General features: G+C 43.3%; 1 protein-coding gene across 4 annotated transcripts in view; it reads left to right on the forward strand.

Moving 5' to 3' along the window:
* The window catches only part of GALNTL6 (polypeptide N-acetylgalactosaminyltransferase like 6), a 452,866-nt gene that overhangs the window by 182,888 nt on the left and 255,696 nt on the right, over window positions 1-14,282 (forward strand). For all 4 annotated transcript variants that reach the window (XM_081926064.1, XM_081926066.1, XM_081926067.1 and 1 more), the window contains exon 4: window positions 5,387-5,525. In XM_081926064.1, the coding sequence (XP_081782190.1) occupies window positions 5,387-5,525 (139 nt within the window). The remainder of the gene's footprint in view (window positions 1-5,386; window positions 5,526-14,282) is intronic.

Raw genomic sequence — 14,282 nt, forward strand, 5'->3', positions numbered from 1 at the left:
CCCTTTTGTGATGTATGTATGATGTATGGAGGGGTGGTCTTGAGCTCCAGAGCAGGGAATTTAAAATGACTATATAAGGGCAGGCACATCTTTGTTCTGGGTCCTCCTCCATCCGAGGGGAGCACCCTGTTGCAACAGCTTTAATAAAGATCAGACTTACTAGCTGCTTTGCTTCTCAATATTCTCTGGTTGGCCTCTGTTATTTTCTCCTACTGATAGGGAACCCACTTAAGGACTCTATATGGACTCTTGGATACCCCATAAGGGAAGAAGGGCAGATTTTGTTTACAACACAGACATTCTGCTACAACACATACCTTTCCTAGAATGTCACTTGGTTTGTTTAAACCCTGCAGCCTCCTTCCTTTAAAGCTGAATTCCTTCAAATTATCTGGGCATGCACTGGATTCCTTTTATCTATGCAGGTCAGCCCGTGATTGAATCAAAGCGCAAATGCTTTTAATGTTGAGATAAGTTGTGTTTTTCACAAGCTGGCTGGTTTGCTGTCTACAAGGCTTGGCTCTCGGAAGCAACCTGCTGCCAGTCTGTTCTTATGTTAAATCGGAGAAAAGGCATTCTAGCAGTTGTGGCATTTGGTGATAAGTAGCTGGGCTAAATAGAAGATATACTGCACATCCCCTGGCTACAAAGCTGTGATTAGTTTCAGCTGGCTGCAGAAAACAGAGTCTTTTTGGAACGGTGATAGTGCTGTGTAACTTAAATCAGAACATGGAGGATTCCTTATCTCCCATCGCACACTCTGGCATTCCAAACACACTGGACACACTTGACTGCCAGCGTTTATTTCTATTCCAATCTAACATTACAATATGTTGGTATTAGGGACTATATCAAACCTTCCTTGTTCTCAAAAATGTACTTGTATGTCCCATTGAAGCAGCCAAAGTGTGGTGTTTCAAAGCAAGGGTTTGCTTGTTTAGGGAGCAGCAGGGTTTAAACAAGGATTTAGAGATGTGTTCATCACCAGCTTTGCACCCTGTTGTATTCCCCCTGTGAACAGAAAATAAAGCAGTGGTATAGCAGGGCAGATAATTCATGCTGTGCATTTGCAAAATACATTGAAAGCAACAGCGGGGGCCCTGTCCACCACTCAAGACATATAAATCTGTCAATTTTGGTTTCTCTCTGCTTCTCATTCCCCCCCCCCCAATTTTAGGCTCAGTTTGCTACATATCCACATCAGTTTGCAATCAGTTGACAAGTCCTTACAAAACACCATCAGAATTTTAGTGGGAATTTCTCCTAATAAACATGTTTTATAAGCAATTTTACCTATTGTTGTTGTTTACAATCATGCAGGAAAAACAAGTAAAATTGGTTTTAAAACAATACCCTCCCCTCCAAAAGTCAGGTTTAAAACCAATAGAAATAAACACCCAAGTCAAAGACCTAAAACATGCCTCCCCTTAATCTAGCTAGAAAAGCTTGTTGTGATGGGGGGGCACTGTCTCTATTTGTTTCTGTAAAGCATAAGGATGCTGTTCCAAAGAACAGAGGCAGACACACTGAAAGCCCTACTCTGAATTGCTATGGAGAAGCTTCTGCTGTTTTAGATTTTCCTGCAGAATTCAGTGACCTGCTGTGTATGCATGGGTAAGGTGCTCTCTCATATAACCTAGTCTCAAGGTGTTAAGGGCCTTTTAGGTAAAGGGGAACCCTGACCATTAGGTCCAGACATGGACGACTCTGGGGTTGCAGTGCTCATCTCGCTTTATTGGCCAAGGGAGCCGGTATACATGTCATGTGGCCAGCATGACTAAGCCGCTTCTGGCGAACCAGAGCACTGCACAGAAACACTGTTTACCTTCCCGCTGGAGCAGTTCCTATTTATCTACTTGCACTTTGATGTCCTTTTGAACTGCTAGGTTGGCAGGAGCAGGGACTGAGCAATGGGAGCTCACCCCGTTGTGGGGATTTGAACCGCCAACCTTCTGATCGGCAAGCCATAGGCTCTGTGGTTTAACCCACAGCGCCACCCGCGTCCCTCTTTTATGATAGTGCAAAAAACCTTGAACTTGGCATGGTAACAGATTGGCAAACAGGGCTGGTTCTGCAGAGTTTTCCTCCACAACCATCCTAGCCACAGCCTCCAGACCAACCTCAAGGGAAGTCGCACATAGTGCATTGCAGTCTAATCTAGCCCTGTCAATGCATGGACAACTACAGTCAAAATATCCAAGTACACGACTGCCCATAGCTCTTACAAAGTTGGTGAAAAGCACCCCTGGCCATCAAGCTCACCACTGCATCCGCACAGTGTGCCTCAGTGCCTTCTGATGGTAAATCTCAATGCTGACCACTTCCTAAGATGGCTAGTTAAGACGCAGTGTCTAACCAAACAGGCTTTATTGACATTTTATATTATTTTGAATAAGGGTCCATCTCTTATATTCAGAGATGCCGAGTTCCACCCAACATGGGGGGGGGGGCTCATCACATGTGCATGATGTCACACATCAACACACATATGTGACATAATGTGCATTGGGATAAGGCCTACTGCCACTGCAGGGAATCCCAATGAGGCTCACCACTGCTGTGGGGAGGCCCGGCAAGGCCCAGCTGCTCAAGATTGGGGGCCTCAGCCATGTCCCCACATACTGGGAGGGGGGAGGCCTGAAGTGTCCTCGCATAGAGTTGGTGCCTGTGCTTATATTGTATGTTTCTTACATTTAACTGCTGCATATGAAAGCCACAACAAATTCAATCCTATTGTTTACTCACTAAATTCTGGAACACCTGCAATGAAAATTTTATTTTTTGTGTTCTGTGGTGTATCTGAATTTGGGGTGTCAATATGTAATTGCTAAGGAATGAAGGTATGATTACAAAAGATGGGCTTGTTTTTGAATAGGGAAGAGAGGGCCTTTGGAGTTTCCGGAGCATATTGGCTGGCTGAAATTCTGAGGGAAAGATAAATTGGTAGCCTCGTAAAAACTGGTGAATTCCAACTGCTGTCGGATTCCAGAATATTTGACTATAAATAACCATTTGGGAGTAGCAGCTGTACCATTCAAGAAAATTTCATTCCAACTGTCCTAGTCTGCACGTTTGCCTGAACAGTTGCATTGTATTAGCTAGCTAGGATATCGCGAATGATTTCCACAATCTCATTAGTTTTAAAATGTGCCTCAAATCTCAGGTTACTTCCATACCAAATATTAATAGCACGGTTATACCATTTTTGCAGTCATGAATAATCATGGGAACTGTAGTTTGCTGAGGATGCATATGTTACAAAGCTTCAGTTCCCAGCACCCCTAACAAACTACAGTTCCCAGGATTACCCTTTTAGAAAAATAAAATAAATAAATGGAGTAAGAGTGCATTTAAGGCTTAGTGTAGATGTGATCTGAGAGAAGCTGACTTGGCAAACATGCATTAGTTCCTGGTTAACAAGTTAACAATTGCTGTCACGAACAGTGGTTGCTGTTTTCTGTGAAGGTTTACATGAGTAGTGTCACAGTCTGGTTCACGGGTGATCTAAGTCCCGGCTGGGGATGTCTGGACTGGGGACAAGATGGCAGGGTGGGAGCAGGCGCGGGAATCCAGAAGCCAGGAGTCAGAAAGCCAAGAGTCCGAGGGTCAGAGAGCCCGGAGTCAAGAAGCCAAGGGTCTGAGGGTCAGGAAGCAAGGAGTCACAAAGTCAGGGGTCCAAGGATCAAGAAGCAAGGAGTCACAAAGTCAGGGATCTGAGGATCAAGAAGCAAGGAGTCAAACGCAGCAAGGCAGGGAACATTTTACTGTGGCAAAGAACTGAAGGGAAATGCTGAGCTTATATCCCTTCCCAGCTCTTGCCACCAGGTGCTGTGAGTTACCAATCAGCCTCACCTGTGTGGCTGCACCTTGCCTCTTCAGAACAAACTTAGGACGGCCCCAGTCCTGCAAAGTCCTATTGGTCACAGGGCCTGGCTCCTGCACGCACACCTGACAAGTAGGAAGAAATATGCTCTGAATAATTTCAAAATGTAAAAGGATTTTTTAAGGGGGGGGTCTTCCTACCAAAGTAGGGTGACTTCTTTTTTAAACAACAACAACACATATGCAAATGTTTCCTTTTCTACTCTTTGAGCTTAAGTGAGGATAATTACTGTAGAGTGAAAAAATATCTATATATGTTTAATGCTCTATAGTGTTGTATTCTGACCCAATTTACTCTATTCTCTATTATTGAGAATCTTAATAATTAACATACCTGGCTTTGACTGATAGAGTGCTATTTTTATGCTGTTGTGTTCTGTGCCTATTTAAGAGAATACTGCTCCTTTTCTTCTCTCACTAACCTTTTTTAATTTCTGGAATCGAGTGAAAAAAACTGTCTATCCCTAATGTCTCCCCATAATGTCTTTATTCTAGGCAAAATGTTGCTGTAGTCTAGACCCCTTCCAGAGGTCAAGATCTTCTGCACTATCCAGAACCAGTGGCATAGTGTGGGGGTGCAGGGGGGGCCGGCCGCACCGGCCGCAACATCTGGGTGTTAGGGTTAGGGGGCGCAAATCCACGGGTTAGGGAGTGCAAATTACTTGCCTTGCCCCGGGTGCTGACAACCCACGCTACGCCACTGTCCAGAACTGCCTGATAATTAGGATGAAGAAAATGCTGGTTGATAAAAAAAATATTGCACACCATGCCTGTTACAATTCAATTAGCCAGGTTGACATATTTCCTTCAACTCTGTGGATATTAAGCCATTTGAGGCAAGATACATTTAAAAAGATGAACCTCCTAGCCTTGCTGTGAAATTTTAAAAGAGCTACTGCAGAATGGAGACTAGATCAAACTATTCCAAATGTCAATATTCTATTGAATAGGTGATTAGTCAGCTGGGAATGCACGCAGCTAGTCCTATCGCTCAGAGGGTTGGCCCAGACTGGCCACACCCTTTGGCTAATGAATGATTGGTATCAGTCTGAAGGATGTTTCATTGATACTCTTCCCCAATGGAAACAGAACCTTGGTCAACATCCCATTGTATGAAACATTATGGCGGAATAGGGCTTATATCAGTTCTCTTTCAAAGGCCCATAGAGCTGGTTGTTTGGCTTTGACCTATCAACTACATTGGTAGACAGCCACATGCAGAAGCTTCTATTGTACAGTTAAAGCAGAAGGGCCTATAAACATTCTTGTCTATATCACTTACAATTTTCTGTCCCTCTGGTCTATTAGATCAGAGGGGAAATCTCAATGCACAGAGGAACTGCATTAATACTGTAATGTGCATTGGAGCGCCACTATTTCATACTTCAGGCGTTATTTGCAGTTTGCTTGTTAAAACATTTTCCATCACAGAACATCACAGCAGTTCTGGACACTCAAGCACCAATGATGGTAACTGCATTTTGGTTTTTTTGTTCCATTTCAGGGAAAGGTGAACAGGGAAAGCCTTACCCTCTCACAGAAGAAGACAATGATGATTCTGCATATCGGGAAAATGGTTTCAATATTTTTGTGAGCAACAACATAGCCTTGGAGCGATCCCTGCCAGACATTCGACATCCTAAGTAGGTACACTAATTCTGATTGATTGTTGCAGGGCATGCCTCCACTTAGTTTACCTTGTTTTGCAGAAGCTCCCTGATTTAACTGAAGATTAGAAAAGGTGTGAAGCTGCTGTGGCTAATTATCCTCTATCACTTCCAGCTGCTTGCAGTGAGGAGCAAAAGAAGATATTGGACTCCACTGTAGGTGTTTGTAGGGGAATGTGAGCTTTCTGCTGGTAGGTGTTTGTAGCAGGAGGCATGGAAAGAGTCGTAAGCAATATTGCTAAATGCTTCTCTGGGGATGCCAGATACAGGAAACTACTCTAAAGGTACATTGTTCCACTTTGGGAGTGGTTTTTATACCAGTTACAGTTCTATTTGTCTTAATGTAACATAATTTGTGACATTCTTGCATTTTGTAAGAGAGGCTGCATTAATGAGGAAGTTAACGATGCAACACTGTTACTGGCCTAGACTGGAGGCATGTGACATGGGGAAGCTTTTCAGGTTAAAGCATTAAATTGTGAACAGATTATATTGAATATCAGACAGGTGGGCAAATCTCCAATGGTTTTAGAAGTGTGTATATATCAGTTATTTTGACTGTCCAATTGACTCTGCGGCAGCTCCTATGCTGTGGAACAAACTCCCTACAGAGGTAAGTCTGGCTTCTTCATCATACAGCTTCTGGCAAATGCTGAAGATACGCCTCTTTTACCCTGGCTTTTGACACTTGAGGTGTATATTTTTAGTACACACCTTATTTCTATGATTGCAAATTATTTTAACCTGCTTTTAATTGTGTGTTTTAATGTTATAACCTGCCCTGGGATCTTAGGGTGAAGAGTAGGTAATAAAATATAACAACAACAACATTAAACCATCACTTACCATCATGTTCATCAGCCTTCTTGTCCCTTCCCTTCCCTATCTTTTACAATATTCAGGACAGGCCCTTCTTAAAGTCTCATCCTGTGAAAGGAATGCTAGGGCCATTTCATTGATGGCTTTGAAATTCCCCTGGAAGGAACCATGTTTTGCCATAAGCCTGTAATAATGTTAGGCACCAAGCAGAGAATGTGCAGAGAGGTTTCTGATTACTTTTCACAAAAGCTGTGTCTTTACAGACTATTGGGGGAGGGTAAGATTGTCATTTGTTACGGGAGCACCACTGATAAAATAAAATCTTGACTATACTAGTTAGGATCTATCTGGAACAGCTTATTTGGAAAAACAGGTGAAGATGTCAGTGAGTCTAATTCACTGGGCTGTTTTCCTGAAGAAGTCACATTGAAATAAAAGGAAGTTGCACAGGGACAGTGTAATTTTCTTATGGTACTCCGATTCACTTCAGTGGGTCTTGCACAGGAAACATTTCCAGTAGATTATGTCCTCTGCTGATCACTTAATATAGCATATATTTATTTGTTTATCTACTATTTATTGTGGGGGACAGGGAGGGTAGACACAATGCTAATTTCACCTTTAAAAGTTAATTTGAGAAAGGCTAAACATGCCCTTGGAAATCCCTATATTAATCTCTACAACCAGGGGTTGATTTGCAAATGATTAATGCTAAGAACTAACTCAGTTTTATCTAATCGGTTTCAAATATTTTGTCTTTGACTTTTGGCTGGGAAAACCATCCACAGGTCACCTGAAATTATCTTCAGCAATTCCCCCTGGCCAAATATCTTTCCAGTTAGATGGGATTTTAATACATAATTACAGAGCATTAAAGTTGCATTCTTGGCATGATAAATATGCACCACACAACAGCTTCTGTTCCAAAAGGATATCCTGATTTCTATTGGTGTTCAAAACAGTTCCACTGGAAACAATGCAGAAAATCATTAGGGACAAAATGAGGCTGAACTGCCACTTTTCCCTGTTGTGTTTGTCAATATATCTGCCACTAATTTGTTTTTCACTCACTGCTAGCCACATGGGCCATGGCATTTCTTAGGGTATCCCCAGAGGCAGGGCATTGTCAACACTGTCTCATTGGGAGCAAATCAGCACTATGGTGTTTGTTCTTTCCTTGTAAACAGCTTTCCTACCATGAACAGCACTGTTCTTTTGTAACTTGCCAAGAGCACTAAAATACTCATATAAGTCCTGAATACAGTGGGCAACATTTGCATGGAATAAAACCCACAATTCATGGTTATAGATTTCCAGGCATTCCAGGCCTATTTATACAACCAGTCAGGGTATGCCAAATGTATGTGTGGCACAGCCCTGATAGCCATGCTTTATTTGACTCTTTGGTACAGAATCAGTGTACACGGGGTGTTGGCTGATCAGGAATCCAGCTTTTTTGCGGGGTTGTAGATTGCATGGACGGAACCTCTGCAATTCACACATACAATTTTCACATGTATAGGCTCTGGGCAGAAGAGCCAATTAAATGCCCGGAGTTTTACTCCCTACCTTCACACATTCAGCTTATTGGTAAAACCTATTTGGAGTTTCGCAACTTTCTGACTAGTTGCAGGACCTTAGCCAGACCTAGCAGAGTACACGCCGAATCCACAGAAGCAATTGGCAACTGGGCTGCTGGTTGAAGCTGATGATAGTCTGACAATTTCACGAGGGAGGGGCACAGAATCCTGATCCCTGGTGTAGATCACTAACCAATGATCCACTAACCAATTCACTTCAGTTCTGTGTATGCCTAAGGTAAAGGGACCCTTTGACCATTAGGTCCAGTCGTGACCAAACTCTGGGGTTGCGGCGCTCATCTCGCTTTATTGGCTGAGGGAGCCGGCGTACAGCTTCCAGGTCATGTGGCCAGCATGACTAAGCCGCTTCTGGCGAACCAAAGCAGCGCACGGAAACGCTGTTTACCTTCCCGCTGGAAGGTATCTACTTGCACTTTGACATGCTTTCGAACTGCTTTTTTTTACTTGCACTTTGAAGTGCTTTCGAACTGCTAGGTTGGCAGGAGCAGGGACCAAGCAACAGGAGCTCACCCCATTGCGGGGATTCGAACCGCGAACCTTCTGATCAGCAAGTCCTAGGCTCTGTGGTTTAACCCACAGCGCCACCCATGTCCCTTCTGTGTATGCCTACTTGGAAGTAAACTGCACTGAAATCAATGAAATTTATTCCCAGCTAAGTGTATATAGGATTGCAGCCTAAGTTGTGGCATTTGAAACTGATCAAAGAACCAGTTCAGTCCAGTTTCTCTGGCACAACCAGTGACTTTTAGGCATTATATTCACATTTCAACTTCCTGCCTGATTCAGATGTATTCAGTAATGTTTATCCCTGCTGAAAGCTCTGAAGTTTTGAGCCACCATCGTCACTGGAAATTATTTTGCTTTCCCTCCTCTCCCCACCTCCAAGCTAATTTTACAGACCTGTCAAACGGTTGTGGAAATTACTGGTTATCATTGCGTTATCAAGTTCAGCTGACAAGTTTAGATTGGAATAGGAATGCAGTATGACTGAAGCTAGCCGCTGTAAATTGAATACTTTGACACACTGAGACAATTACTATGTAAATCTTTGCTTGAAAACGTTTTAGGCTGGTGTTTTTCGGTTGCATGCTTGTCACTAGTTTGATGTCAGGTAGGTATTGTAGTCCCCTTGATAAAGAGAGAGAAAAGGTCAGTTATTTTTTCTTTTCTTCTTTTTTAATTCTCCGCTAAGAATGGAAAACTCAGTGGAAAACTGAAACTTGCACTTTTCCCTTTTGTTCTGATTTTGTGTGGCATGCTCTTTTGTAAGATTTTTTTTAAGTGAGAAAGGGGGGGCGTCTGCTTTTATCATCTTTGAGCTCCTGCACAGTCTTCTCTCTCTCTTTTTCTTGCTTCTGCAGACAACCTGCACTGCATTTCACTTCTTCTGTGACATCCATCAGGAACAGCAGTTTACAAGCCTGTTGATATGTCTAGAAGGCATAAAATCTGGTGGCTGGCCAAGGTTCTGCCACTGGACTCCCGTAATGTGCATAAAATATTATTGCTATAACCATGGGGTCAAACAAATTGCAGCTTTTATGAATTGGCTTTTTCTATAAACTGACTGAAATGGTGCCAACATTCCCCTCCTTTCTCATAATTTAAAAAGCTCAGGCTGTTTCAAAATGTTCTCCTGCAGACTTTTGTACAAAGGGCTGCTAAAGGTTGTCATTTTGAAACTGCACATCAGAAAGGGACATTGTTTACACTGAAGTTACAGTGGTAATGATTAAATTTCTATTTAGGTTGATATTTTGAACACAAACCATTTTCTCTTTTAATAGTAATACACTGTAGGGAAATGTAAAGGTACAGAAAACACATTTTACATCCTAAAGAACAGTTGCTCCGTGGAAGCTATTTTAATTGGCTTTTGCATCCTGAACTATATAAATGGTTGCTGCAGAACTTAAGTGCTACCTGTTCAGAATGCAACCCAAAGATATCTTGGAATGGGGGGCCATTCTAGGGTCAGAGCACCAGTATGGCTTTGCACTGCCATTGTGAGGAATAACTCAAGAAATCATTGTTGCCATAATGTATGTTATTTATGTATTAATTACCCTGCTCATTATGCAGCAAGCCTCCCAGAGTGACTTAAAACAATGACACATCATTAAAAGTGTCACGTGGTCAGGTAGCAAAGTGCATAGCTTTTATAAAGAAGTGGTGATGATATTTCCCCTTGCTGCCTGCCACTACTTCTCCTCCTAGCACTCCCACCCCCAGATTCCAGATTGTGGAGGATGTGTGGAACAGGGGTTTTATTGCCACACCCCTTGCCAAGTCAGTGTGCACAGTGACAACCACATGTATCTATAGGAAGCCTGGCTCTTAGGCCACTTCTGGCATTGTTATTTTTTTAATGAACAGGAAAACCTGCAGTAAAGATTTCAAAGTCCTACCTGAGAGCCACATATATGGCACCTTGGATTCCATGATGGAAAAAAGGCAGGAGGTTGTTAAAGGGAACAGGCATTGCAAAACCCACTTTTCATCTCTTAAGGGGTTTATGTTTTTGAAAACTAAAGAATGCTTCATAGTATAGGAATAGTTTAGATGTCTAGATCTGATTGTATTTATTTACAGAATAGCAACATGTAATGTCTGGATATGTGGTGATAAAGAGATAGAATTGAAGCTGGTACAATTCAGGGCACATGTACTCACCATAACATTTTTAAAAAGCATCTCCAGAACCACTTTTATAAAAAAGGGGGGGAGAGAGCAATGGAAGGGACAGTGATATAGGAAGGGGCATTATGAGCAGAGAAATGGATTGATGCTTCATCGTCTCTCTGCCAGTTATCCCCTTCCATACTTCCCCCAACTTTCAGGTTTGCAGACATTTGCAAGGGTAAAGATCTGAAGACCCAGGAGGAAGAACATCTGATGTGATTTGGAACACACACAAAAGGCTGGTGGGGTTTTGTTTAAATTGCCATTGGGCTTCAGTGCACTCAGAATTTGCTTTAGAAGAAAGCAAGCTAGTTGATAGCTACTACTTAATGAGGACACTAGGGCAAAGCACTCACAAAACATGTAATTGTGCATTTGTTTCGAAAGAAGGGTGTATCACATAGCCTACTAAATCCTGGTGCTACTGTGCAACGACAGTTGTAGTGCTTTTTAATGTTCACCTTCAGCCCATTTTAGTGGATATACAACTGCCTAATGATTGCATAGTTAAGAATTCCAACTCATGTGACTTGTTTTCTCAAGAGTTGTGTCAGAAAGCATTTAATTGTGTTGTTGAGCAAAGTTTAGTTAATTCAAGCCTGGCTGTTCCTTGGCTAAATCATATTATGGTCCCAAAAGGACAGGATGCTATTTTGCTGCCCAATGAAGTATAGAATGTAGGCACAGAATCCTTTAGCTGCTTGACCAGGCATTATTTTTACATCTTATATTAAATAGCAGCCTACTTATCTATTGAGCATAAGTGGGGAATTTAAAGGTCCAGTGGAAACTCTGAATATTTTCAGATGTATAACAGTTGGCGATGCCCATACTAAATGACCTTCTTCATTCACTGTGGAAACTTGCAGCGCTCAATAGCCCTAAAAATTTCTCATTTCTTGCTTGAGGTAGAATGATCTCCCACATGGAAAAAAAAATATTAATCACATGTTTATCGTACTAGAAGCAATAACAACCACTGCAGCAAAGGAAAAGTTATGAATATAATACTAACTCTTTCTATTGAAATCACTAAGAGTAACTTTCTCAAAGTTTTACCTGGAAAGTTGAAATACATTAAAGTTGGTCTGTGCCTGAAGGTTAATATGGTGTTTTCGATAAAACTGTTGTGTGGTGGGAACAATCCTAGGCTTACTATGCCTGGGTGATATATCAATATATTGCCCAGGACCCAGTATGAGGAGCAGACCACAATGTTGGCTTCACTCAGCAGTGCATCGCTGGTGAATCCACCACAACTCCTGAGTCCCTCTGCGAACAACTTCCTCCAGTGAGCGTTGCTCGCAGAGGGACTCAGGAGCGGTGGCAGTTTCACCAGCGATATATCACTGAGTGAAACCACCATCCCACTCTGCCTTCATACTGCGCAGAGGGACAAAAAAGCTGCATTGACAAGGTGCTGATACAGCTTGTTCCTCCCTCTGCATCTTTAAACTGCTCAGCTGAGGAGTGTGCGGTTGCTGAGCAGTTAAAGGATCCCCCAGCCCGGTGCTGGCTCCCTCGCAAGCAGGGCTAGCATTGTGGATGGCTCTGCTGGGGGTGGAGAGGGCTCCTGATCCCCAGCAGAGCACAGCAAAGGAGCCCCGATGCTCACTCCCCACCCCGCTCAACCACAAGCAGGGGAGCACCGGGGTTGGTTCTGCTGGGGATCAGAAGCCCTCCTGATCCCCAGGACAGCCACACAAAGAAGCCCCGATACTCTCCCCACTTGTCTACGAGCAGGGGGAGCACCATGGATGGCTCAGCTGGGGATTGGGAGCCCTCCTACGCCCCAGCTGAGCCATACAAACAAGCTGTGGCAATTTCACCCAGTGCCTCGCAGGCTGAGGCTAATGCAGCTTGTTTTTTCAACATCGTGGTACATTGACAGACCACAATGTTTGGCTGGTGATATACCACGATGTTGAAAAGCTGATATCGCCCAGCCCTAAGACTTACTAACTAACATGATTTGATCTACAAAATTTTGATCTCGCTAAGCAATCCCTGTGTTTGTTCAGGTAGCATTGTTCATAATATCACTGACTCCTGAACTTAGCCACACCTTCTGCAGTGTCTGCATGGTTTTCTCCCATTATCTAAAGAAGGAAAAATAGTAGCAAGTGAAATGATTTTGGTTTGCAAGGACTCCGCTGCATGTGCTGGCACACATAAATCAGGGTGAGGGCAGATGATAGGGGCACAGAATAATGTCCATTGTTTTAGTTGAGGTGGAAAAAAGACGGTAGGGAAAGGGTGTGTGAATAAGAGGTTTATAAAGTTATGCACAGCATGGAGAATGGGGATAGAGTCCCCACCAAAAAAATACTATAACTTGGGATAATCTAATGAAATCGTTTTATCAAGAGATTCAGAACAAACTATGCACTGTGTAATAAACTAAGCCTTGAATTGGTGACAAGAATCGGTGATGGTCACTAGCTTAAATGGCTTTATTAGGGGATTAGATGAATTCATTGAGAATCCATTTATTCATGACCGCTAGTCATTGTGGCTGTATGCAACACAGCGAAGTTCAGAAGAAACAGTATGACCATGAATAATAATAAATAATAATAATTTTTTATTTATATCCTGCCCTTCCCAGCCGAAGCCGGGCTCAGGGCGGCTAACAACAATAAAATAAGACAACATTTTAAAATCATTTCATTAAAAAATAAAAATAAAATACTTCAAATCAAATTAAAGGCAACCACTGGGTAGAGTTCTGAGAAAATTGCCAAAGGAGGGGGTCAGGCTGTGCCCTGGCCAAAGGCTTGGCGGAACAGCTCTATCTTGCAGACCCTGTGGAAAGATGTCAAATCCCGTAGGGCCCTAATCTCTTGTGGCAGAGCGTTCCACCAGATTGGAGCCACAGCCGAAAAAGCCCTGGCTCTGATTGAGGCCAGCCTAATCTCTCTGTGGCCTGGGACCTCCAAGATGTTTTTGTTTGAGGATCGTAAATTCCTCTGTGGGACATACCAGGAGAGGCGGTCCCATAGGTACGAGGGTCCTAGGCCGTATAGGCCTTTAAAGGTTAAAGCCAGCACCTTAAACCTGATCCTGTACTCCACCGGGAGCCAGTGCAGCTGGTATAGCACCAGGTGAATGTGATCTCGCAGCGAGGACCCCGTAAGGAGTCTCGCTGCAGCATTCTGCACCCGCTGGAGTTTCTGGGTCAGTCTCAAGGGCAGCCCCATGCAGAGCGAGTTACAATAATCCAGTCTGGAGGTGACCGTCGCGTGGATCACAGTGGCTAAGTCAGGGCAAGAGAGATAAGCAGCCAACTGCTTAGCTTGGCGGAGATGAAAAAATGCCGCCTTTGTTATAGCTGCAATCTGCGCCTCCATGGAGAGGGAGGTGTCGAAGATTACACCCAAACTCTTAACGGACGGTGCTGGCACTAATTGCGCCCCCGCAAGAGATGGGAGTTGCCCCCCCAATCCCATATCGTCCCGACCCAGCCAAAGGACCTCTGTCTTCAAAGGATTTAACTTCAACCGGCTCCCACATAACCATCCAGCCACAGCTTCCAAACATCTGATCAGTGTGTCTGGGGCCGAGTCAGGATGGCCATCCATCAACAGATAGAGTTGGGTGTCATCAGCATACTGATGGCAGCCCAACCCAA

The sequence above is a fragment of the Podarcis melisellensis genome (genome assembly GCF_964234715.1).
Source record: "Podarcis melisellensis genome assembly, chromosome: 9".
Taxonomy (NCBI): Eukaryota; Metazoa; Chordata; class Lepidosauria; order Squamata; family Lacertidae; genus Podarcis; species Podarcis melisellensis.